This window comes from Arabidopsis thaliana, chromosome 2 (genome assembly GCF_000001735.4).
Source record: "Arabidopsis thaliana chromosome 2, partial sequence".
Lineage (NCBI taxonomy): Eukaryota > Viridiplantae > Streptophyta > Magnoliopsida > Brassicales > Brassicaceae > Arabidopsis > Arabidopsis thaliana.
The window spans coordinates 5,030,006-5,055,966 of record NC_003071.7 but is presented as its reverse complement, the minus strand read 5'-3'; the positions used below and the strand labels follow the sequence as shown (position 1 = coordinate 5,055,966).

General features: G+C 38.0%; 3 protein-coding genes, 2 long non-coding RNA genes and 4 pseudogenes across 9 annotated transcripts; 6 read left to right on the top strand and 3 right to left on the bottom strand.

Moving 5' to 3' along the window:
* Nucleotides 1-86: 86 nt before the first annotated feature.
* On the top strand, nt 87-552 carry LCR50 (low-molecular-weight cysteine-rich 50). The gene is made up of 2 exons (NM_001036272.2): nt 87-182; nt 279-552. Exons 1-2 carry the CDS (start codon nt 95-97, stop codon nt 440-442), a joined length of 252 nt encoding a protein of 83 aa, NP_001031349.1. The 5' UTR covers nt 87-94; the 3' UTR covers nt 443-552.
* Nucleotides 553-4,353: 3,801 nt separating this feature from the next.
* On the top strand, nt 4,354-5,533 carry AT2G12462 (sterile alpha motif (SAM) domain protein). Its single transcript, NM_001036271.2, has 2 exons — nt 4,354-4,760; nt 5,014-5,533. Exons 1-2 carry the CDS (start codon nt 4,382-4,384, stop codon nt 5,382-5,384), a joined length of 750 nt encoding a protein of 249 aa, NP_001031348.1. The 5' UTR covers nt 4,354-4,381; the 3' UTR covers nt 5,385-5,533.
* Nucleotides 5,534-5,879: 346 nt separating this feature from the next.
* Nucleotides 5,880-6,014, top strand: AT2G12461 (uncharacterized protein; the record flags this gene model as incomplete). The annotated part of the gene is made up of 1 exon (NM_001124832.1): nt 5,880-6,014. The coding sequence occupies one exon, from the start codon at nt 5,880-5,882 to the stop codon at nt 6,012-6,014; it is 135 nt and encodes a 44-aa protein (NP_001118304.1).
* Nucleotides 6,015-8,385: 2,371 nt separating this feature from the next.
* On the top strand, nt 8,386-10,015 carry AT2G12460 (annotated as a pseudogene; the record flags this gene model as incomplete). The annotated part of the gene is made up of 1 exon: nt 8,386-10,015.
* A 1,018-nt stretch (nt 10,016-11,033) lies between these two features.
* On the bottom strand, nt 11,034-14,382 carry AT2G12450 (annotated as a pseudogene; the record flags this gene model as incomplete). The annotated part of the gene is made up of 1 exon: nt 11,034-14,382.
* A 1,192-nt stretch (nt 14,383-15,574) lies between these two features.
* On the bottom strand, nt 15,575-15,810 carry AT2G05785. Its single transcript, NR_140102.1, has one exon. It is a non-coding gene; the product is annotated as an other RNA (long non-coding RNA).
* A 154-nt stretch (nt 15,811-15,964) lies between these two features.
* On the bottom strand, nt 15,965-22,427 carry AT2G12440 (annotated as a pseudogene; the record flags this gene model as incomplete). The annotated part of the gene is made up of 1 exon: nt 15,965-22,427.
* Nucleotides 22,428-22,458: 31 nt separating this feature from the next.
* AT2G12430 lies at nt 22,459-24,768 on the top strand (annotated as a pseudogene; the record flags this gene model as incomplete). Its single annotated transcript has 3 exons — nt 22,459-24,425; nt 24,516-24,586; nt 24,671-24,768.
* On the top strand, nt 24,737-25,064 carry AT2G05725. The gene has a single exon (NR_140100.1). It is a non-coding gene; the product is annotated as an other RNA (long non-coding RNA).
* Nucleotides 25,065-25,961: the final 897 nt, after the last annotated feature.

The window sequence follows — 25,961 nt, the reverse complement described above, 5'->3', positions numbered from 1 at the left end:
ATAATACCTTTTATATATATTTGGAATACTATATATATTTGTTCCCATCTAAAGTACTACATAAACCTAAACATCAAAAGATAATATCATAAAAATGGCTATCACCAAGAAAATTCTTCTCCCATTTGTTCTCACTATCCTCTTTGTCATATCTTCTGTTCATTGTTCTGATGATACCCAAGGTACTAGTTTATTCACACACACTCCATTTTTTAAATCATAGACTTGGTTTACTCTTTTTATGAACGTGTATTTGTTAAATTGTTATTTTAAAATAGGTTTTGGAATAAAGCAAGAGTATAAACAATGTTATACACCAGATCCATGTCGTAAGGGAGGTAATGACGAATGCGAGAGGTTTTGTGTAGCTAAAAGCGGTTTACTATACGGTAAATGTATTAATGACGGTTCGAAAGACGTATGTTGTTGTTTGACAAAATAATATAATCCAATATATGTATTGCTATATCAATAATGTAACAAGTTTTCATATTGTTTTTTGATATTATGTATAAGAGACTCAAAGCATAATACAAAAAAATACCAACACTATGTTATTTTGTTCAAACTCGAGCAATTTTCTGGTAATCTTAATTAAATCTTAAAAGAAGAATATACACCACAAGAAATATTGAAATCTACTACCTCAATATATTACTGATCCATCAAGTTTTTCCATACGAAACAGGTTATTTTAGTTAATTTTTTGAATATTTATAATTTTGTCCTTGAAGACATCGAAGTCAATTGCTTAAGACATTTTTAGTGTATAAATATAAAATTATATTTACAAAAAACTGTTTTACAACAAGTTAAAGTTTTAAATAATTTTAGTCGAACGATATACAGTTTAAATAGAGTCCATCATCGGTCGATCTAACCCATAAAATGATAAAATATTTATATAATACATATCCGGTAGTGATATTGGCTACTAACAAGGTAATAAGAAAGTATGGTCTACGACATTAACCAAATTCAATATATACGTAAATATGCAAGCAACCAGACGAAAATTCTAAATGCGAGCTTGATTTTTGATTGGTTAATAGGTCCATATCCACCATTCTAAGATAACCTATCAATCAATAGATTGAGGGTTAAGTAATTTGACTCATTAAAAAAATACATCTTATCCGTATAAATAATTTCAATTTAAAAGCATTAAAATTTCGTAAGATCTATTTTAAAGTTTTGATTAAATTTTGAAAGAGAAATTTTATGTTAAAATCTGTGTAAACAATAAATAATATCACACTAGTTTATCAAATGTAATTAGTTAAGAACGATTCTCTTTATTTTCTTTGACTATAATCTGAAGGAAATAGTAAATTGCAAGATTGTTTTTCCCTTTTTACAGTTGGATGTTATATGGCGAATGAATGCATTTATTAAAAAGATGTTATACTTTTTCTAATTTATCCTAATTTTAAACATTAACTTAATTACTCCGAAAATGTTTATCTTATTTTCCTCACTATCCTCTGAGTCGTATTTTTTGTCCATTGCTCCGATAGAACATCTGATATTAATGTCTTATTATCAATATCATACGTACTCCTCACTTTTCTTAAGTATGCATATGTTTTTATATCCTTTTTATATATGATTGTGAATATTAGCGTAATGATTATTGACTTATTGTTTAATAGGTTTTGTTATAAATCACAATTCACAATTTGCAAAGTAGTCATTTTTTACTATTTGATTCGTACACTTGAATCTGTACAATATTTTTAGTGTACAAATATAAGTGTACGCTGTGTATATTTACATACATCTATACACTAAAAGTGTACGAATCAACAGTGAAAAAGTGACTACTTTGCAAATTGTGAATAGTAAAGTGACTACTTTCCCAATTATATTGTATACTTTGTACAAACATGTATATTGTATACTCTACATAGCCAGTGCAATGTACAAATTAAAATCGTTTAGCCATATACGCGCAAAAACATGTATATTGTATACTCAGTACAGCAGTGCGGCGTACAAAATAAAAGTTAATTAATTGTATCGACTACTGATAAAATGTATGTAATATATTAAAATTATTAATAAAATGCATATAAAATTATAGAGAAAAATACATAAAATTTTATGTATATGAATTAGTTTAGAAATTAAAGTTATATTGATAAGCATTTCAATTATTAGATTGGAGGGGTTGTTAAAAAGAAAGAAAAAAATATATATAATAAAGAAATAGAGATAGAGATATTGAATCTAAAAGCCCTCTCTGGTAATTTCCAAAAATTATTCCCTGCCCCACACGAACTGCTATTAGATATCCGCCTATTACACAAAAAGCAAAATGACCTCTTTCTCTAATATTGAATAGTGAAGTTACTACGTTCACAATTATATTTTGAAAAGTGAATATATTTCCAACTTACTCTAAACAATAATATTAGTTTTTTAAACCGAATAACCAAAAATCCCCAGAGTATCAAAACAATACCCAGAAAAAAAATCCAAAAATACCTAAAATATCCAAACATATCCGATAATATCCGAATGAATCATAAACTCCAAAACTGAAAGAACCCGATCTTAACAAAAATATTTTGGTAGTTATATAGTTCTTAAAATCTAAAACCCAAAAAAATAACAGAAGCGAATACCAAATGTGAGACGTACTAAAATCTCTTATCTCACTAACATTGGGCCTGAAAGCCCACTAATCTCAAAAAATGAACTGCTCTAAACCATGTCAATCGAAACTGAATTATTTTTAGTAAAGATAACCAAATGGATTTTCAAGAGAACCAAAACTGAACCAAATCACCTAGTTACAATTCAGTTTGTTTTTTTTTTCTTTCCAGGAAACGTTATTATGCCCACCCATACAGAGAACCCATAACAAGATAAGCATGTGAAAGACAGAGACTAAAACGAAGCATATTCACCAAATCAAGTGAAGCTGAAGACAACGAGAAAGAGAGGAGAGAGGCATATAGGTAGAGGTTGGGTTAAAGACAGGTACCACAACTTGGGGCTACCACTTTAATGGATCACTTTCGGCCAATAAATTGGGGAGTGGAGCATTGACTACTGTGCATCTGCTCTACCAAATTAATTTGTTGATTAGTTATACATTGTGGTCCATGTTTTATGGGTTATAGTTAGTTTTTTAAGAGCTGGATAGAAAGTCTTTCAGGATTTATGTTTAAATGGAACCAATATAAAAACTTGCGGTCCGTTAATTGCGAAAAGTACCAAATAACATGATTTTTTTTTTCGTTATTTTACTATATTATGAATTCTCGCTTGTACCTTACAAAAGAAGTTGTTTAATCCGTTGATCTTAGAGAATTTTTTGGAAGAGAAACAAATATATTGAATCATAATTTTGATGACGGAAGCAAATGATTTGCATAATTTGGTTCTCGGTCAAAATTCATTATAAGTTGGAAAGTATGGAACTACTTGATTAGAAAAGGGTGAAATTCTCAGACCCGAGTTCAGTCCTCTCTGAAAACAAAAATCACATTTGTTTGGGAAGTCTGTCAGTTGGGTCTTGACCCAATTGGTTTACCTGGTAGTCAGAAATACAGGTGGCCTGACTATCCTCTGGCATTAGTCGGAAAACATTCCAAACTCGGGACAAATAGTGTGGTGGTACTTCGGAAAGAAGTCCACTCTGAAGTATTTCGGTGCGTTTCTACCGAAAATAACCGGATCAGCCGATAGAGTTTATAAAAAAAAATAATGCTAAAATTATTCAATAACAACATGGAGAAAATCTTTAATATGAACTAAATTCGGCACCATGCTCAATACCAAAAGAAAACCAATACAATGTTGTATGTAATTAGGCTTCTTACTCTTTTGCATTATTGTTTTGGTGTAAGGTCCGTTTTTTTGCACTCTGTTTAAAGGAAGAAATTACTACTATAATTTTAAACTGTGATGTCAATTCATCCCATATTACATGTTCGTTTTCCGAGAACTTAAGAAAATGGAGTGGTTGAAAAAGAAATCTCTCTAAGTCACAACCACTACATTATTGCTTTAGAAATATAGAAAGCCTAAAGCCGTATTTTTCGTTACTCCTTTATTTGTCCCTTATGTGTGTCCCTCATATACAAAATAAAAATAACCTCATAATTCTTCTTTTCCAGAAACTAATCAAAACTACAGATACTTTTGGACGATTTGTAATTTTTTTTTTTTCTTAGAGGGGACCAAAACAAATCTAAAATGTTATCAATTTAAGTGTTATTTAAAGGTTAGAAAAATGTTCATGTATGTATATGTATGCACCCGTAAATTCATTTAGTCCAAAAGATAACCCATAAATTGCGCAAACACACATATATATACAAATGTCCTCCAAACTCACAGAACATCAGATACACACACACACACACACACGATGGATTGGTTCTCATGGCTGTCTAAAACCGACCTTGATCCGACCCTAAGCTACGAGTACGGACTCATATTCGCCCAAAAGAAGCTCCAGGGTGAAGACATCGCCCTTTTCAACCACAACTTTCTCCGGCGACTTGGTGTTACTGTGACCAAACACCGCGTAGAGATTCTCAAACTCTCAAAGAGAGAAACACAAGCACTCAGCTCCTATAACCATCGTCCTGTCTCGGCCAAACTCATATCTGTCGTCATCAAGGCAACCAAAAGTGTCGGCAATCGCTTAAACAAGTGGCTTTCTCTCGGAGGAACCGCCGTAGTTGAACCGCTCAAGGAGAAGCAGTCGCCGCCGCCTGCCTACCGTACCGGAGCCTTTTTGACTGGTAGGTCAAGATAATAATGCACCTAATCACTACTTATTGCAACCCGATTTTCTTTATAGATATTTAATTACAACAAAACTAATATGTTCTTGTACAATAACAAAATTGCATTTATGAATGACGTAAGAAGTCTAAGTTTTGTAAATCCATAAGTACTTTTTTTTTTAAAGTAATGTTTGGATAATTAGGGTTTGTAGTTGAAGTGGTGTTAGTTAAAACGTTTTTGTTGACAAAATTAGTTAACAACTTTCAGGTAATAACAATAAAGTCAATGCTGAAAAAGCTGTGGTACAAGTGGAGAGATTACCTGTGATAAAGAGGAAAAGGATTGTGAAATCTGGACCGTTGGATCGAAACCATGGAATACAAGAGAAAATGACGTTAGTAAGCAACCGAAGCATGAACCTATCTGGACCGTTGGATAGAAGTGTCCAAGAAAGACTCATTTTAGCTTATAGAAGCCCTATTGTGTCGGGACAGTTAGATGGAAACTTAAACGAACGATTGAGATTATCAGGGCCGTTGAAAGGAAGACCACCAAGCCCAAGTGTGTATGTGGAGTACAATAAAAGGGATGATGACACACGATGGGATGCTATGTTTCATAACTTGAAGCCTACGTAGATCTTGAGTATAAATTGTTTTCGTTTCGTTTTGCGAAAATGGATGTAGCTACTTATATATGTGTGGGTAATCAAAAATAAAAACACTATTACCTTCTCTAATTTTTTTTTTTAAATGGTACTCTTATCTTTAAATTTATTTTGTTTGTCATGGGAGAATATTCATTTACACCCACACCACATCTCCACTCAAAGAACTTGAACGAAGCCACCGTCCAATACTGTAGATTCTCGCCAGAACAAGATATCTGGTGAGTCTGGACGACGCGAGCCGAACAAGATGGTGATCCAAGATCTGTTGTCATCTCGCCACCGTAGAGTCGTTTTAAGAAGGAGGAAGAGATCCGATCTTGCCTTTGACGAGGAGATTAATGCTCGGCCGTGAGAGAGAGAAACAGTAGGGAGTAGAAAAAAAGACCTTCGACGTTGACATAGCTTCACCAGATCTGAATATACCTCCCCCATCGACAGAGATCCCGTGAAACCTTCAGAATTTATGGTCCTAATTCTAACTGTTTGCCTCTCTCAGATCTCACTTAGATTTCCGTCTTCCACTCCGCATCGCTACATCGATGGTGGAGCTCTTAGCGTCGGAGTCGGGCAGACACTTCTCCATCCACAACTCCCTTGATTATGGTCAGATTGCTTTGCCGGAGAGATGTTACAAGTTACAGATGAAGAACCATGAGCCTTTGGGCCCTCATCATCGCTGGAATCGATGGAGAATCCGACCACCGGTGTAGGAAATTGTGATCAGAAGAAGAACAAAGTTGAGAGAAAAATCACCGCGAGTGAGATCCACGTACACGACTTCTCTCAATACAATTTTACTTTCCTACACCCTCACCCACATCACATTTCAAACAGGGTACGAAAAAAAAACACTAAAAAGAAATATAAATAAATCTTATTATATAAAGTAGGGTTTTCAAAGTTAATAACTCATAAGATTGTGTCACATGACAAGTCTATCAATCAGATAATGACATCTATCAGAAATTTTTTAAACTTTGTTATTTTCCCTTGAAGAAATAAAAAAAAAAAAGAAAAAGCAAATTTACATATACTAATTTATGTCTATATCTAATTTTTGTTTTAACCAAAAAGAAAATTCACAAATTTGTTTTTATATGTGTTATTGGTCAATTAAATTTAGCATGTATTAATTTTTTTTAAAATCATTTAGTATGAATAATAGCTATTTAAAAGGCCATAGAAGTTTAAAATAAAAAATATTTTTTTTAATATTAATTTAGTTGGATAAAATTGTATCTTTCATTGTAATATAGTGTTTTGATTCGTTAAGCTAAAACACACAAAAAAAAAACTTAATGAGCTTATAAGAAATAATTTTTTGGATACTTATGTTCTATTCTATCAAATTTAATGCATCATATGATGGAAGGGATCACATACTTTGATGTGATAATGCAAACTTATACTAATGTTTTATTCCTTGAATTTAAATCATGTAGTAATAAGTGAAAACATAAATTATTTGGGAAAATTGTTTATATGATTAACTTTTCAAAAACTTAATGAGAAGTTAGTATACGAGATTACACAATATATAAAGTATAGATTTTGAACATGTTTTTCCACATATTTTAATTTGTGAATTTTTCTGTTTATCTTTATCAATTATATTTTCTTAGTTGTTAATTATTTTTAGTAATAACTAAGATATAGATTTGATCAGATATAATTATGATATGAAATTGTTATCACTTAAGATAAAGTGTGTAGAGTTAATATCGAGTTTACTATGATTAAATAAATAGTTAAGCTGTATTGTACAATTAAATGTGTAAGATGAAAATTTGTATTAATTACTAAATAAAATATAGAAACAGTGTGTGAGTTATTATTTAGAATTGAAATATCATCAATAATATTAAGTATATAGAATTAAAGTATATAATAAAAATTATTATAAAATAGAATGCATAATATTATAAAGTTAAATATCAAAATTCAAATACTAACAATAAAATTTATATCTTACACACGTCTTTTTAGGTGAGCCTTATCTAGTCTTTATATAACTCATGATATATATTAATTAAGTCATAGCAAATACTAATAGCAAGAACATTGAGCGGGATGAACTAGGAATGTTTATTGTCTGGTGATATTCTATTAATTCGAAACATACACCGTCCTACTAAAGATCTTGTGGGTTCTGAAATCCACACTAGAGATTTGTAATTGAGACTATGAGAAAGGAGGGCTAGATCTTCACAAGAACTTTAAGATTTATATTGCTAAGAACGAATGGACTTTTGTATTGATTAGAACAGAGCTTTTACAATGTGAAAGGAGATTACAAATGTAAAAGTATAAGTGTGAATGAAAAGCTGAGTGAATGTGTCTTCCAAGTCGTCCTTGCTTCCTTATATAGGTTTACGCACGTGGTAGCTCCGTCTGGGATCTACGGAGATTCTCCTGGATATTCGGCAGGTCAGTTCCGAGATATCAGGTCCGCTCCTCGAATATCTCCCTGTTAGTTCCTAGGTTGTTACTCGCTTATCTCCCTTCATCAGGTGATCAGGCTTATCAGGCCCAAATACCCTTTCGCGTATGTGGGCTCATCAGTTGCGCAGGTCCTCTACTTGGTGGGCTTGGTGGGTTTAGTGGGCTGGCTTGGTATCTTCGCAGGTGGATTCTTGGAGGGAAATCCAACTCCAACATTTACCCCCAAGCCCATTGAATGAGTAGGCGAACTGGATGCGCGGACATCTTAGTCTGGTAAGATTGCGAAAATATTTTAGATGAGGTGATAGATATGATAAGATCAGTCGGTTTTGAGGATAAACTAAATAAAAACGATTTAATTTCAGGTTCCTGAACCGAAAGATATTGAGTAGATACGCAAGATAAGTCGCTGTTGACATGGACGGCTGAGATGGAGCGTCTCTTCAGGGCACCACATCTGACGGCCCAGATCAGACGCTGGGAAGAGATCTCTGCAATCTCGAAAACCGTGGTGATGATGGCTTCTTTATGTCGGCCGCAGTGACCGCAACTCAAAACAGTCTAAATGTTTCCAGCAAATTTGCCTCGGCCTCTCATCCTTCACTCCCTGAGATTAATATCGGGACCTCTGCTGCAGCGGATCGGGCAGATAACAATCAGGTCGCTCAGGTCTCTGAGCCATCTGGAGCTGTTCGTGCTGATGGTGCACTGACTTCTCCGAAGAGAGCTCGGATCCTACCGGAGGTGCGCCCGGCAGCTGAGCTGTTCGTGCTGATGGTGCACCTGCGGCAGCTAACCCGGAGGCAGCTGTGTCCGCAGACAGGCGGTCATCTGGTAGGTCCCAAGGCAGAGGCCGAGGATCAAGAGGTTGGGGCAGGTCTTCCTTTCAAGGTTTGAACCGGTCTCAAGAAGTGAGGTAGAAGTCCAATTCTGGTGGAGGGTCAGCGGGAAGCAGGCCCTTCCATTGGTCTTACACTCACGACCGTGATCATCCGATCGTCGAAGACGAGGCTGGGTTGGCGAATCTGCTTCGCCACATCAAAGGGAGGAACTGCTAGGTTCCCGATGTGAAGAACATGGCCAAGGCGGCGGCTTATGCTGACATGATGGCGAACGAGGGCAAGGTAATAATCGATAACTGCCTCCTTCTGATTCCATTCTTATGTCAGTTCTAATTGCTGTTTTGTCTTTGGCAGGCGATAGCTATTACGAACAAGTTGGTTGCTCTCTATGAGCAACATCTGAGCAAGGTTCCCTCGGCAAGCGAGCTCGAAGAAGGGAAGACCCTCATCTAGTAGCTGACAGCGAGTGTGAAGGCTGGTGAGGAACGTGAGGTTTCGTTCCAGGTATGCTTCAGTTATGGTTTGTTTGTATATCTTTTATTGATGATATGATGGTTCTGACTTGGCTGTGGTGTCAGGCAGAGATCGAGAGGTTGAAAATGGAGTTGTCCACTTCGAAAGATCTCGAGAAAGGTTATGCTGAGAAGATCAGGGCCATAGAGCAGGAGATCATGGGGTTGGAGGCAGATAAGCAGACATCGAGGAACCAGATTCTTCGCTTGAGTGAAAAGAAGGACGAGCTCTCTAAAAGAATGGTGGATCTTACTTTGATTGCGCAGGGAACGAAGAAGGCGGTTCACGATGCTAGGGTTGACATGGCTGCTGCGTATTCGAAGTTACTAGCTGGGATCAAGGAGAAGTGGGTCGCCAAAAGGAGTTCACCGTGCTGGAAGGTCAAGCAACCAAGGTGGAGTCAAACTTAGCTTTGATCGACCAGATCACGAAGGCTGCTATCGATCTGACCGTGGAGAGACCTCGGTTGCAAGTGGAGCTGGATGACCTCGAGGCGAAGTGCGCATCAAAGGAGGTGTCAGACTTCACTCTGACCAAGCTGGATATCCTGCAAGTGTCGGAGATGTCGGTGGTACGTCCGATGGACGTCGATGAGCAAGGAACGCCAATCGGCTTGAATGAGTTCGGGAGCAACAAGGATGCGTTTTCGGAAGGTCTCGGGGAGGATCTTGGTACTGTCTTCGCCACGCCGGCCAGGGAACCGAAGGAGTGATTACTTATCCTCCTTGTTTTAAGCTTTTGTGTTTTCGTTTCCGACTTAGTGCCTGGGAAGGCTTTCATCCTTTGTTTGTTTCTTTTTGAACTTGGTGCCTGGGAAGGGTTTTATCCTTTGTTCGGTTAAGTACTTTTATAACTGGGAAGGCTTTTATCTCGTTTAACAAGTACTTTTCGTTTCTTGTTCGCGTGTTGACACTTTGTCGATTTTGGTGTATGATCACCTCGTTTTGTTCATGTTCCGGTTAATATTTGGACTTGTTTTAAATCCAAGTTATTTCGGATGTGATATGATATGTTCTTCGTAGGTTCAAACTTAAGTAAGTTTGCGTGGTTTTATCTCGGGGACCTGTTGAAGTGGGGACACACAAGGGACCTGCCAGATTTTGGAAGCTGGGCTTGTGGTATCGCCGGATCGCGAATGAAACCTTGGTTTTTTCCTTGTTTTATATGTTACGTTTTGATGGCGAAGGAAGGAGTTAGATATGGTTGTCGTACGTGAGCTCCGATGAAGTCGAAGTGATGTGTTTTTATGGGTAAGGTTCACTGTCGACTTTTTGGAAGCGAGATCACAAAGTGGATCCGCCAACATTCGGGTGTTGGGCTTTAAGTATCGTAAGATTACGAATGAGTTTTAAATCGTAGTGGTAACGATTGTTTTGCAAAGCATGATATTGAGTATCAAATTTTTCTTTTATTCTTATCTTGAAATTGTTAAGTACAAATAAGGTAAAGCAAACGACGATCTAATGTCTGGTCACCTAGAGGGGATCTGCTTGGTATCGAGAGGTGGTTGATTTGTTAGGTGAGCCAGCTATCCTTCTTTGACGGAGGTTATGATGTTCGCTTTCCTTGTAGAAGAGATATGATTCAAGCGGAAGAGTTGAGATGGTGGCAGCGTTCACGGGGGAACTGCATACGTACCCGGTTAGGGGATCAAACCTTATCGTAGTTCGATTGAAGTGGTGGCTGCTCTTGGGGGGAGCTGCCTACGTACCCTACCAAGGGATCAAGCCTTATCGTAGTTCGATTGTTTTTAAGTACCTATTCGTGGTATTTCTTGAGATGCATGGCATTCCAAGGTCTTAACTCAGGTACTTCGTTGATATTTTTTCAAGCTTATAGACGCCGTCACGTACCACCTCGGTGATACGATAGGGACCTTCCCAGTTGGTTCCTAGCTTTCCGGCGTTTCACTCTCTCGTGTAGGTGAACGCTTTTCGTAGAACAAGCTCTCCCACATCAAATCTCCGAATTTCGATATTGGAGTTATAGTAGCGAGCGGTAGCTTGTTGATAATTTTGAACTCGGATCATTGCCTGATCTCTGCGTTCATCGATGAAGTCCATGTTATCCTGCAACATTTGCGTGTTCAGATCCGAGTTAGATGGACTGGCGGTCCTTCTCACTTTTGGTACTATGGTATCGACAGGGATTACTACTTCTAGACCATAGGCGAGAGAGAACAGGGTTTCTTGCGTTAATTTGCGAGGTGTAGTTCGGTAGGCCCAGAGATTTGTAATCCACACTAGAGATTTTTAATTGAGATTATGAGAAAGGAGGGCTTCGGTTCGAGGGTTTCAAGCTCTAGCTCCTCTTCCGTTGCACTTGCCTCCGCAGCTGCTGCGAGAGCTCTGGCTACGGCGGTGGTGCTTCGGGTTACTCGTGTGAAGTTGCAAGTTACCGAGGTTTCCATCCTAGCATGTTTGACTGTTAGGTCGATGCTCGGGTGTTCTATTCCTTCGACTGGGATAATTCTTTTGACGAAAGGATCTGACGTAGAAGGTACATCGGTTCTCATTCTTCGGGTTTTGCGAGTATGGATGGTTCGGTCAGGTATGCTTTCAATTGTTTAAAAGCTTGTTCGCAGTCCTCATTCCAGTCAAACTTTTTCTCCTTTCGGAGGAGCTGATAGAAAGGGACGCACTTGTCGGTGGACCTAGATATGAACCTATTGAGGGCGGCGATACGACCGGTTAGCCATTGGACCTCCTGTGCCGTTTTTGGTGGTGGCATTTCGATGAAGGCTGCAATCTGCTTAGGATTGGCCTCGATGCCTCTTTATATTCTGGGTATCCGAGGAATTCTCCTGATTGGACTCCGAAAGAGCATTTCTCGGGATTTAGCTTCATTTCGAATTTGTTTAGGATTTTGAAGCATTCTTTATATTCTGGGACATGGTCCTTTTCGTGAGCTGATTTGACCAGCATGTCGTCAATATAGACCTCCATTGTTTTACCTAGCTGGTCAGCGAACATTCTGTTCACCAATCGTTGGTAGGTAGCTCCGGCATTTTTCAAACCAAAGGGCATTACTTTATAACAGTAGATGCCTCGGTCGGTAATAAAAGCTGTTTTTTCTTGGTCGTCTAGGCGCACAAGTATTTAGTTGTACCCAAAGAATGTGTCAATGAAGGACAGTAGTTTGTGTCCTACAGTGGCTTCGACCAATCGGTCGATATGCGGGAGTGTGAAACTGTCTTTAGAACATGCTTTATTTAGGTCGGTAAAGTCAATGCATACTCTCAACTTCCCATTTTTCTTTTTAACGACAATCGGTCGATATGCGGGAGTAAGGGTATTTTACTTCCCTTATCGATCTGATTTTGAGTAACCGGTCGACCTCATCGTTCACAGCTTTAGCCCTTTCAGGACCTAGCTTGCGACGTTTCTTGTTTATAGGTCGGTAGGTCGGATCGACGTTGAGTTCGTGTGAGGTTAGCTCGAGGCTTATTCCTTGGAGGTTTGCGCTTGACCAGGCAAAGCTGTCTTTGTTTTCCTTGAGAAAGGTTATGAGATCCTCTCGTATTGCTGGGTCGAGGTCGTGACCTACCTCAATGCATCATTTAGAATCTGATTCGTCTATGCAGACCTGCGTTATCAGCGATTTTCGAGCTCCACGTTGAGACGGGTCGGAGGATCTGACTGTTTTGATTTCTGCGAGTTTGTCCTCTATCATTAGTACCACGGGGTCAGCTTTTTTGATATGCTCGTAGCTACCCATATAGCATTTTCGGGAGCTGCGTTAGCTGCCGTATACGACTGCTATCCTGTTCTCGGAGGGGAATTTAATGCATTGGTGGTAGGTTGATGGGACGGCTTTCATGGCATGTAGCCATTGTCTTCCCAGTATTGCGTTGAAAGGAGCTTTCTTATCGACCAAGAGGAAGTTCGTGAGTTGTCTCACTCCACGTGCGACGGTTGGGAGCTGGATGGTTCCTAGGAAAAAAGTCGTATCTCTAGCAAACCCGGTAAGTGGCGTTTTTCTGCCTTGCAACTCGGAATCGAGGTGCCCCATTTTTTTGAAGGCGTCGTAGAAGAGTACGTCAACTGTGCTTCCCATGTCGACCATTAGACGGGAGAGTTCGTAGTTGCCTACGTCGATTCGGATAACGAGAGCGTCATCGAGAGATTTATCGAGGTCAGTGGTTTTGCTTTCCAAGAATGTGATCTTGTGATCAGGTCCCATCATCGGGCTTTTACCTTTTGTGTAGGAATCTGCCTTGCTCTAGATGAGTTTTGATCGAATTGATTGATCTATGTCGGGAGCATCGCTCACTGCTCACTGCTAGATGCATTCGTGAATGTATTTGAGCCATGTTCGCGTTTGTTTGTGCTGCGTAATCACTCGATCTATGTCGGGACCGTTTAGGAGGTCGCTTCCAGGTATCCGGGGAATGGATGGTGGATTAGCGGTAGAGGTCCGTTGTTGTGCTGAGTTCCCGGGAACGTGGGAGCTGGACGCGGTTGTTTGTTTCTCGTCCATGTGTACCTCGGAGGTGAGTACCTAGCGGTAGCACAGGTGGGAGCGGTAGCCTTGGAAAGGTAGGCGTTATACGTGTCTCATTCCCTATTGTTGGGTTTTTGACGAGGGTGTGCACGGGTGCCTGAAAAAAGGCGACCTGCTGGTTGAGAGGAGGTGAGACCTCTATCGAGGCGAAGTCTAGACGAGTCCTTGGAGTAGGATCTGTCTAGGAGACAGTACCTGTCAGATCTATGGGGATCTGGGCAGGAATCCCAGTTTTAGCGGGGAGGAATTTCCTTGCCCGCAGTATCACGCTCTACTTCCTGCGCCATGCGAGTAGAGTCGCATCTCTTCTGACCCACCATTGCGGCGAGGTTGCGATGCGCAATTTCTTGATTTTTGCCTATGTTGATCAGGTTCAGGATCATTGAGCGAAGCTCGGCCAGCTCGTTGGCAGATATTGGAGGGACCTGATTAGACGATTTAGCCGGGTTATCTGCGTTAGGAGGATATATCGTGAGGGGGGGGGAGGACTTGGTCAGATCCTACAGAATTCAAGTTTTGGGAGATGTTCTCCGCATTAATGTCATGGATAACATCAACCTGGATTCCGAGAGGGAGATCCGTTGGGAGGTGCCCGTCCACGACGTTATCGTTTGGGATCTGAACTGGTACACCAGATCTCGTTGAATCGGATGAATTGGGATCCATGATCGTTGGTCACAATTGATGTGTTAGTTTCGGTGTTGAAAGGATCTATTTCCGTCCCCACAGACAGCGCCAAATGTGGGTTCTGAAATCAACACTAGAGATTTGTAATTGAGATTATGAGAAAGGAGGGCTAGATCTTCACAAGAACTTTGAGATTTATATTGCTAAGAACGAATGGACTTTTGTATTGATTAGAACATAGCTTTTACAATGTGAAAGGAGATTACAAGTGTAAAAGTATATGTGTGAATGTAAAGCTGAGTGAATGTGTCTTCCAAGTCTTACTTGCTTCCTTATATAGGTCTACGCACGTGGTAGCTCCGTCCGGGATCTACAGAGATTCTCCTGGATATTCGGCAGGTCAGTTCCGAGATATCAGGTCCACTCCGCGAATATCTCCATGTTAGTTCCTAGGTTATTACTCGCTTATCTCCCTTCATCAGGTGATCAGGCTTATCAGGCCCAAATACCCTTTCGCGTATGTAGGCTCATCAGTTGCGCAGGTCCTCTACTTGGTGGGCTTGGTGGGCTTAGTGGGCTGGCCTGGTATCTTCGCAGATGAATTCCTGGAGGAAAATCCAGCTCCAACAGACCTCAATCATTTCATGTAGTTTAAATAGCTTTTCTTTACACTAGACATGTAATCATGATTAATAGTGCCATCCCAATGTCTTATAATGTTACAATTGACTTTAAAAAGACCATGATATACATATTTATTACAAAAAAATTCATCAAACAAAATATACAAATGAATATGTATAACAAAATCGTTAAAAAAAATTAAAGCATCAAAGATAAATAAGGTTTTTTTTATCAAAGATTGTTTTTTTTCCTTGTGGAAGACCAGAACAGGAGAGGTGATGGCAAAACAGACCAAACACTACCACTAGACTACAAAACTTTTACATAATTTGATGACCGAATATATTTATATAGATTTGTAGGCTGCAAGCATAAGCTTGCCCAGCTTGTACAATTATACTCGAGGCTTACTCTAAGGAGGAGCAATAGTAGCATAACGTAATGGCATGGGTCTGTCACGTTTTTGATCGTCTCATATCCGTGTTCTTGGCATTTTTATTTGGTCTTAACTCATTTTAAAGCTATTTGCATATTTTTCAAGTTTTCTCTATTTATATATAATATGACTGCTTTTGGATCTAAAATATGAAGAAAAAAACGTGAAGAAAAGAAGTAAGAAGGAGTTAGAGCCAAGGAGTTTGGAGGAATAATAATCGGGAAGACTAGCTAAAGCCTCCAAGTACTAGATTAGATTGCCAAGATTGCTCTACAGTCGATTGAATACAACCGGTCTATCCTTTGGAGCAACACACCATAGATAAAACGCCTTATTTCTTTTGAATCCCAAAGTTGATAATCAACATTGGTGCAGAGAAGCATTGTCGACATATCAAAGTAACTTCCCCGTCTAAACTACCACATTGTGGATTGTAAAATTCTGGCCTAGATTTTTTCACATCGTAGCGTTCCTACCACATTTTGAATCGAAGTGTTTCTAGTCCTGTTACTTTTTTTTTTTGGGCGCAACTTCAACTTAATATTAACCAAGATTTAATTACATTTTGTCTATTTCGACACATGCTTTAACCCATAATGACCTTACAGAGTACAACCTAGGGACATGATTCTCAATAGAAAGAGCCTCCTTCGCTACTCTATCCTCCATTCTATTGCGTTCTCGATGTATAAACACAACTTTCAAATCCTCATAACATGAAGAAGTTGTTTGATATAATGAATGATCGGCCTTAAATGATAATTTTATGTTTCTCCCCTAATCAAAGACACCAGTTGTTGAGAATCAGTTTCGAATATCTAACTTTTCGGAAGTTTAGTCGGGTCAAGGATAACACTGCCCATCTAAGACCTTAGATCTCAACATTCCTCTGCCTCCTCATTTGCTCGTCTCACTACCTCTTGCGTTGTGTAGTCTTTCCCCTTGAATAAATAGTCATTTTTGCATTTCCACAGCCTCCATAAAAGCCATGGGCCTATTTTCTCTTCATTATCCAAATGGGGGTGCACCAGATTTACATTCATTATACAGTAAATATTTTGGTAGATAGAATCTGTCCACTCACCTCCATGTGAAGCTGGAATGACGAAAATAGCCCATATGAGCCGAGAAAAAGCACACTTAAAAAGTAGATGTTTAAATGTCTTTACATGAGCTAGACATAAGATACATGATCCGTCTCTTGCTAAGTGCCTGTAGGATAAGTTTCCTGCCACTGAAATACAGTTGCTCACACATCTCCATAGAAAGTGTTGTAGTTTTGGAGGAGAATCTGTTTTCCAGACTTGTGGGAATATCGGGGTTATGCTAGGTTGTACCACTTCTTGAGGAGTGTGCTGACACTTAATAACTTCCATGGTAACCCAATATCCATACTTCACCGTATACAAACCATCATTAGAGTAATCCCAAGCAAAACTAACCTTTGAGGTATTGCCTCCTTGTCTAAGTTTTACAATTTGCTGAACCACTTCCTCAGGGAAGCAAGTATGTAGTAAGTTCATATTACATTCTCTTCCATTGGCTAATAGAAGGTCTTTAACATACCTTAGAGATTGAATCAGATTAGGAACTTGTGGACTGTTCCAATTCACCACTTGCACACCCTTAGCCGGTTTTGCTGGGAGCCATTAATTTTGCCAAATATTTGTGGACTATCCATTACCAATCACAACTCTTATACCGTTTCTTAATAAATCTTGAGCTGCATGTATGCTCTTCCATGCAAAAGACGGTTTAGATCCAAGATGACCTTGTAAGGGATCAGATTTGCTGAAATATCTACTCTTGTAGATTCGACCAAACAAGGAGTCTGTATTGGTGATTATCCTCCATAGTTGCTTCCCTAGCATGGCTATGTTGAACGCTTCTATGTCTTTAAATCCTAGACCTCCCTCAGATTTTGGTTTACTTAGATGCTCCCAAGCCTTCCAATGCATTACTCTCGAATCTGTCTTATTTTCCCCCAGAACTCAGCCATCACTGATGCTATTTGTTGACAAACTGTAATGGGGAGCTTAAAACACGCCATGGTATATGAGGGTAGGGAAATGGCTGCCTAAAGCTTTTAATAAAACTTCCTTCCCTCTTGGAGATAGGAAATTGTTTTGCCAACTAGACATTCTTTGCTTAAGACCATCTCCAATGGTACTTTATTTTTCACCTTTTCGTTCATTTTAAAGTGAAAAATAAAGAATTCTTCTCCAATAGCGCTTCATTTTTATCTTCAAAACTAGATTTTAACCCGCGGTACACCGCGGGAACAATTTATTTTTTAAAGTTAGTATACATAAAAGTTTGCAAATTGTATCTATCGATAAAATATTTTTATTTTATAGTTTACAATTGTTATTAAGTAACGTCCTGTCAAACCCGTCCTGCCAACGTGTCCCGTAAAAAAACCATTTATTTTATTAATGTTGATCTTATTTATGATATGTTTATGAATTATTGTCTAAATATTTTGTAATTTTGTAGTAATTAAATGCTATCAAATATCTCTGCGGTTTGATGATTATAATCGAATTCTTATAGTCATGGAGAAAAGCAATATCAAAAATTATAATTTTGTAGTAATTAAATGATATTAAATATTTTGGAAGTTTTATTTTAGTAACTAATCGTGTAGTTAATGTGAAGAGATTTAGGGAAAATTGTTAAATGTCAAATATTTAATCAAAGATTTTTTTTCTAATTATCAAAAACAAACATTAAAATCTAGTGGCAGCCATTGTAAATAAGTCTCAACTACAAGATTTATTTCACAAAATGGCTGCAAAAATGTATATGTAGATGAAGAATTGAACAGTGAATCTTCATATTTCAAGGTACACTATTCGCATCTTCATTTTTTGAAGGTGAACTTTATTATTTACAAAATGATCCTTTAAATTATAACAAGTATTTATTTTATACTAAACAAATTATTTCTTTTATTTTAATCCAATCAAACTAAAATGTAAAAACAATTTATATTAAATGGAAAAACAAACAACAAACCCAATATAAAACTTAAAATACATAATTAATACTGATATTAAATATCAAAAACATAACATAACATAGATTAAAAACTTAATACTCTGGAAGTTCGATTCCGGATCCATAAGATAATTAAAAATTTTCCCAAATGAGGTTGATGAAGTCCAAGCTTGTTGATTCTGTTGTTCATTTCTTTTCTGTAAAATACGAGCTTTTTTGGCTTGAACATATGCACAAATCTCTGGATCTTCTATAGAATTCAAGTCTTGAAATAACATTTTGTTGTCTGCTTTCAATTCTTTCAAAGCATAGTTCTTACTTTGTATCATAAATATATATTTTTAATTAATGTTATGTAATGTGATTTTCTTTAAAATAATGTATTGTAAATAAAATTGTTGGACTATTTGCTACTTATTAAACAAATGAGTTAAAGTTCATAAGTTTAGAAAGTAAAGGGTATATTAATAATTAATAATAAAATAGAGATGGAATATACTTTAGAATATTCTTTTTGAAGCATAAAATGAAGGAAACCATTGGAAAAGTATTGCTTCATTTTTGCCTTCAAATTTGAAGAAACTCTAATTTTGAAGAAATATTTGAAGGTAACCATTGGAGATGCCCTAAGTCTTTCTCTTAGATAATTAAGGACTAATACATTGGAGCCTTTGAAAGATTTGAGAAGACAGAAGTAGACTCTTACCCACCTTCTTGATCGATTCCCAGCTTCCTTTTAATTTCACACCTTCCTTCTAGTATATTCTTTCCAAAAGTTATGCACAATTTCACCATGCAGAGATTTATTTATAAAAACCTGATATCGCACTGAACTAACACACTCTATTATAAGAATGATTCATTTTGTATTCAAACCCAAAGTTAACATGGTGTCTTTTAGAAAAGCCCATTCCACACGCTCATAGGCGATGAACTCCTCCGAGCATTTGCTGTTGGAGCCGAGAGCGTGGAGTAACTCGTGGGCCACTAGAATGTTGTCACTGATGAGTCTCCCTTTGAAAAAAGCTGCTTGAGATTACGATATGATAAGAGGAATCACCTTCTTCAATCTGGTAGCCAGAAGTTTCCCAATAAATTTTGTAGATTAATTATATTGCAGAGGTTTGTAGGTGTGAAGTCGACTAATCTATCAGCCCTACATTTTTTTGGGATGAGGCAAATGTTTGTCTTGTTCATATCCTTTTCAATACAGCCCGTCTTGAAAAAGCATTGCACCATGTCCGTGAGTTGAGTTCCCATGCTTCCCCAGAATGGTTGATAGAGGTAGCCCGTCATACCATCAAGTCCTGGACATTTGGTGGGATTGATGTCAAACATTGCTCTTCTCACCTCCTCAATTGTAACTGGAGCTAAAAGGACTTCATTCATTTGGTCATTAACAACCGATGCAACTTATGCCATCTCTTGTAATTGATCTCCCACGTCTTCTGAAGCAAACAATTTCTTGAAATATGTTTCAGCAACTCAACCTCAATGCACATCGTTGTGCCATTCCTTACCCTCGTCATCTATCAGCTTTTGGATGTGTTTCAGTGCTCTTCAGTTTTTTGTGGCAGCGTGAAAACTACTCAGGTTAATCTGCTTTTTGGTTTCAAAACTGCTCTTCTTGGTAATACTCTTTGTTAATCTCTTTTCTCAACTCTTTTAGGAGTTGAGGATTAAAAGGCTGTTGTCTTGTGGCCACATCAATCCGGAATTGAAGCTCTTGGATTCTTAAAGCTTAGCTGGGTTTGGTTTGTCTCTTTCACTTTGAAATCTCCTTTCTACAGCCACTAAGATTATCCATCATTGGTGTATCTTTACTGCTCACATTGTGCCTCCAAAACCCAGCCATTAGATCCACAAATCTGTTTCTTTGAACCCATCGTTTATCATACTTAAACCTAGCCCAAGGTTTCCATTCCATATCCATTAAACTATTTATTAATAGACTATGATCCGATCAAACATTTTGGGGATATGTCACATGAGCTTTTGGGAATAATTCTATCCATTATTGGTTAGCGAATGTCGTATCAGGCCTACACTAAACCAACTCATCGTTTCGATTACCAAACCAAGAAAATTGGTATCCTAGATGTTTAACCTCCCATAAGCCACATGCATGTAACAACTGCCTAAACTTCATACAGGTGGAATATTTTTTTCTTGCTCCTCCAATTTTCTCTGTCGGATCAATCAACTCATTAAACTCTCTTGACATCATCCAAGGTTGATTTCTGTTCAGACCCATTCTAGAGAGTTTCTCCGACAGCTCCCCTCTTTCACTTTGGACTGGCTCACCATATACACATGTCAAGTAAAAATCCTTGTCCTGTCACCCCACCTTGAGCATCAATCATTCTTTTGTTTGACACAAGAATCCTGATATTAACACTCTCCTTCCACATTAAAGGTAGACCTCCACTTTTGCCAATTGGATCAACTATATGCAAATCAAAATAACCCAGGTGACCTACCACATTCTCTAAATAACTTCTCTTATTTTTAGTCTCACAAGGGAATATAACCTCCGGGAAATATTGACCACGTAATTCCCTTAGGTATCGAACTGTAGGGGTATTCGCCACCCCCTTACAGTACCAACTCAATATCCTCATTGAGAGTTTGAAGGGTTGGAATTAACCATCAACCCTTCTTTCAAATTAATTTCACTATCATTCCAATGTGCTGCACCATAGGAACTTGGACGATTTGCTGCCATCATGGAGGCATAATGATTCGAAAATGAAGCTGCAACAAGAGCATAATGACTAGAGTGAACTGATTTCGATTGAATTTGAGTACTAGATGAAGAGTCCTGAGAGTCTAGACGCTCATACACTGTAGGAGACTGCTTTGTTTTCTCATTGGAGCCTTTTCTTTCTAGGTTCTTCATACCCTCACCCGGATTCCCAGTCTCTCAAAGACTGATGGTGAGTGATGCAGAGTTTCTCATGATCCCACTCTTGCTCTCTTACTGGATATCTTTCCACTGGTGTTAGACCTTCGCCGTTTGCTCTGATTTGTTTGACTATCCTCTAGACTCTGATAATCCATAGCTTTTGCAGGGGTTTCGTGCACTCTTCTAATTGGTCTCCAAACCTGCTGAATCTGACTATCAGGAGAGCCATTCCAATTGTGTCTATCTTTAACAGATTTAGAAGAAGAAACCCTGCCTTTCTTTTGAATTGGCTGGTTTTTTTATGGTCCCTCATTATCCATCTCACCCTTGCCTTTTCCTTTCGGTTTTGCCGGTTCCGTCCTTCTCAAAGACCTTGCTTTTTTCAGGTGGTTGATCAACAACTTCGTAGGAACAAGCCGATTTATCATGAGTAAGCCTTTTACAGAGAAAGCACACTTTTAACAATGTTTCATTACACGAGTTCAATCTAAGTCACTTACCTTGACTTAAAGCTTGCTGTCTTAACCTATTGTAGTGGCTCATTAGCGTTAATCCAAACTCTCGCTCTCACATATTCTAGAGCAGGAGAGTTTTTGGCATGTAATTCCACAACATCAATTTTCCCTAAAGGACCTATGATGCTATTCACTGTTTGCTTCTTCAACTAGTCAATGGGGATTCCTTTAATTCGAACACAAAATAATATTCTTTTCAGGAAATAGGGCCTTGGGTTTGGCTTCCATTGATCGAAGGTGACTATCCGGCCACTGAAGAACCATGGACAACGGTAGAGCACATGGTACAGATCCCCTTCGTTTTCAAAGATGAACTGAACACGGTCGTCGCCTACCCCTCTTTCCCTCACTCTATCCTCCATTCCCCAAATAGGTGGTGATATGGTTCAAATTGCCTTAAACCTACTCTCTCAAATAAGAGATCGGTTGCAGTATTTAAGGGTCAAATTTCTTCAAATTTCTTTTGTTCGCACAATGAATCAAATATCAAGATTAAGCTAGTAGGGAATGATTGAAAATAAAAAGTAAACAAAGTAAAAAGACAGCAAATTGATTGGTTGTAAACGATGAAATAAAGAGCTAGGAAACAGCGTATTCTCAAAAAACTATTGGTTAGTAGATCTAATGAAAGCTAGGTTGTTATCGAACCATTCTTAAACTCAAACTCTAATTATGGAATAACATGTGGTGTTCCGCAAAACTCCCTATGCCTATAGCTAAGAATAACCGGAGAATCCGAGAGATCTTTAACCTAAACATGCATTCTAAACGACTTCAATTGTTCACCTTAGTAGATAGGCCGATTCTTATTACACACCTCTAAACCAGACTCACCAAATAATATATCCAACTACAGATACTTATGGTGGGCATATCTATTGTCTTGGTTCAAGATCTAGTTAATTTCTCTAGATCTAGCATTAAGAATAATCAAAGATGAAGAATTCTACACATAACCTAGCAAAGGGGCGATCTACTAAACCATATGAATCCCTAATGAGAAACTTTATTCCTAACAAGCAAACTACTCAGACATATTGAATGAAACAAGCAACATATTTGATATACAAAGCATAAACACATAAGATTGGAGAATGAAGGGATCTCTTCACTGTATTGAGCACTAAATGAATCTCTAAAGAACAAGGGATGAATATCTAATGTCTCTATGAAAATAGGGATTGTAAAGAACTTGATAAAAGCAACTTAGGTCTAAACAATGAACTCTAAAACTATATATAAACCCTATAAAACGTCCAAGGACTAATAATGCAAATAGGGAAGTCTTTTGGGGCAAATTTCCACTTCGGTTAACTTGAAAGCACCATGGACTTTTCTGGGCCGAAAAATGGTGTCGATGGACACTCCCTCTGAATCTGGAATCTGAAATCGTTCTTAGTTTCCTTTTCCTTAGCTCTTGTTCCAAAATGTCTCCTCATCTCCATTGTTGTCCCACTTGACAGAATACCTGAATAGACATTAAAAAGACTCGAAAAATAACATAAAGACTCAAAATCCTTATCCTAAAAAATAAATAAAATCAGTAAAAACAGGGTTATATCAGGTGGTAAAGCTTTAACAAAGCCGCCAACTTTATGAACTGTCGGGTTGAGACACCTCACCACCACACTCATGGTGTTCTCTTCAATAAGGTCGTCATTTTCCTGATCTGAAATTTTCACCAAATCACCTTCACCCAGTAGATGCTTGAGTTAGAAGATGATAAATATGTGAGTGAACTTGGGAAGTTAGAAGGAGTTCCAACTGAAGCAGATTGGGATTATGCAGTGACATATACACCTATTCTCAAGTTCTTTTATGATGCAACAGTGAGAATTGTAGCAACTCGTTACGTTACTAGGAATTTGTATCTGAAGGATATATTACAAAAGTTACGGCTGGACAAAGCTGATCCTAATCAAATGGCAATGACTATTAAGATGAAGGCTAAGTTTGATAAATATTGAGGAGATATGGAGAACATGAACTTGGTTATTTTTATTGCTTGTGTTATGGATCCACGATATAAAATGAAGTATGTCAGTTGGTTAATTTGTGAGAGCTATGCTGATGATGTTAACAGCATAGCTGAAGCTTTGATTATAAAAATATACTTGGTTCTGGAGAAGATGTTTAAACTTTATGAAGATAAAGTTTCTGGTTCTTCAATGCAAACTAGCCAAGCTGAAGGTCCTTCAGAAGTTGTTGTAGAGGCTCCAGAAATAAATGACCTTGATTCCTTGATTGATATACATGAAGAAAGTGAAGATAATATTGATGGTCAATCAGAACTAGAAAGCTATTTAGTTGATGCTTGTGTTCTGAGATCAGATCCAAAGTTTGATATATTACTGTGGTGGAAAAAGAGAGGATCAAAATATAAGATTTCGTCTCTAATGGCTAGAGATCTATTGGCTATACCGGTTTTAACTGTTGCTTCTGAGTCAGCGTTCAGTACAAGTGGTCGGGTTATAGATCCTTTTCGCAGTTCTCTAACCCCAAGACTTGTTGAGGTTCTAATATGCCCTCAAGACTGGATTTGTAACGATTATGAACAAAGTTTGTTGGAGGATGATTGAACAACTTGAAATTCTGGAACAAGGTAGACACTAACACTATACACTTATCCTTACGTTATATATGATTGTTTTCATTTAAATGTGAATTTACAATTTTTATGTTGTTTTAACAGAATTTGTAACTTCAAATTCTTATGGAAATTTGGTGCAAGGAGTGGGTTTGAGTTTGGAGGAAGAATAAAAGGCATGGGAATACTTCGTGATTTTCAAGTTTGGTTTTAAAGCGTAACACTAATACATATATTTGTTATGGTGGTTTTATTTATAGGCAAAAAAGAGATTCAAGAATTCAAGAAGAAAGATAATTAGATAAGAACGATTTCAATTTGAACCAAGTTGTTGTTTTAAAGATGCTTATCTTTTAGAACTTTGAATGTGTTGTGATTTTAAGATGTTTAGAACTTTAATGTTTTGTGATTTTTAGAACTCATGTTTTGTAATATGTATGAGACTTCAAGTAACAAGTAGCTTGCAAGTAACAAGCCAACAGGCCGGGTCAAGTTACTTGCAAGTAACAAAATTTTGGACGAGAACTAGTTCTAGCAAGTACTTGCTCAAACGAGTCAAGTATCAAGCTCAAATGTCAATTACTCGTAAGAGTCAAGGCGGGTCACAAGTACTTGTAAAATAGCAAGTACTTGCCTTGTGCCCAGGCCTAGTAGATCTAACTCTTTCAGCTCATCCATGAGAGACATTGAAGATGCAGTACTACAAGAAAACACGGTATTATCAACTTAATTAGGCGACTGATTAAGTAGTCGTTAACTTTGGCGACTAAATAGTGACGTATTAGCGACTAAGTAGTCAATATTATATATTAGTCGCTAATCAGTCTTGAATTTGAGACTGATTAACTTAGTCGCTAATAGGTCGCAAATTACAACTACTATTTAGCGACTCATTTATTATATTTTGACAATTAATTGGGCTTTTACCGGCTTGATCCAGTAATAAGAGCCCATTAACCCAAAGTATATAAACTCTTTTCTTGCGTAATCCTAAACTTAATCCCCTTTCCTTCTCTTTCGACGAACCCTAACCCTAATCCCTTTTACCGATTTGATCCCAATTCTTCATCAATCCTCTCAATCTCTCAATTGAACGCTTCATTAATGAAAGACTCGTGGTGAAAAAGGCAAGAGAGGAAGAGGAAGGGGATCGAAGATTCCCCCCCCCCCCAAATTGACCCACTTCTTCCCAGCATGTACGAGTTGAATCAAAGACCTTGAATTGAGGATCCATGGGTCTTCCGACCCAGTACGTGTTCACGTCGGCAAATCGTTAAACCCCGCTTCAAGATTCTGAACGAGAGCCGATTGCACAGCCTCCAACGGGTCCAACCGTCAAGGATTATCCTCTTCCGACGCAACTTTTCCAGTCAGGCGAAGGATCTCCTCCCGGATCTGGATCGACTCCATTTCGAGCATCCAGATCCACTCAACCTAGATCTGGAGGATCTGTTCATCGTCTAGCCTCCATGTCGAAACAATCTCCAGCGGCGGTTTGACGGAAAGCCTCCAATTAGTCTCCAGCGCCGGTTCAACGGGAAGCATCAAATC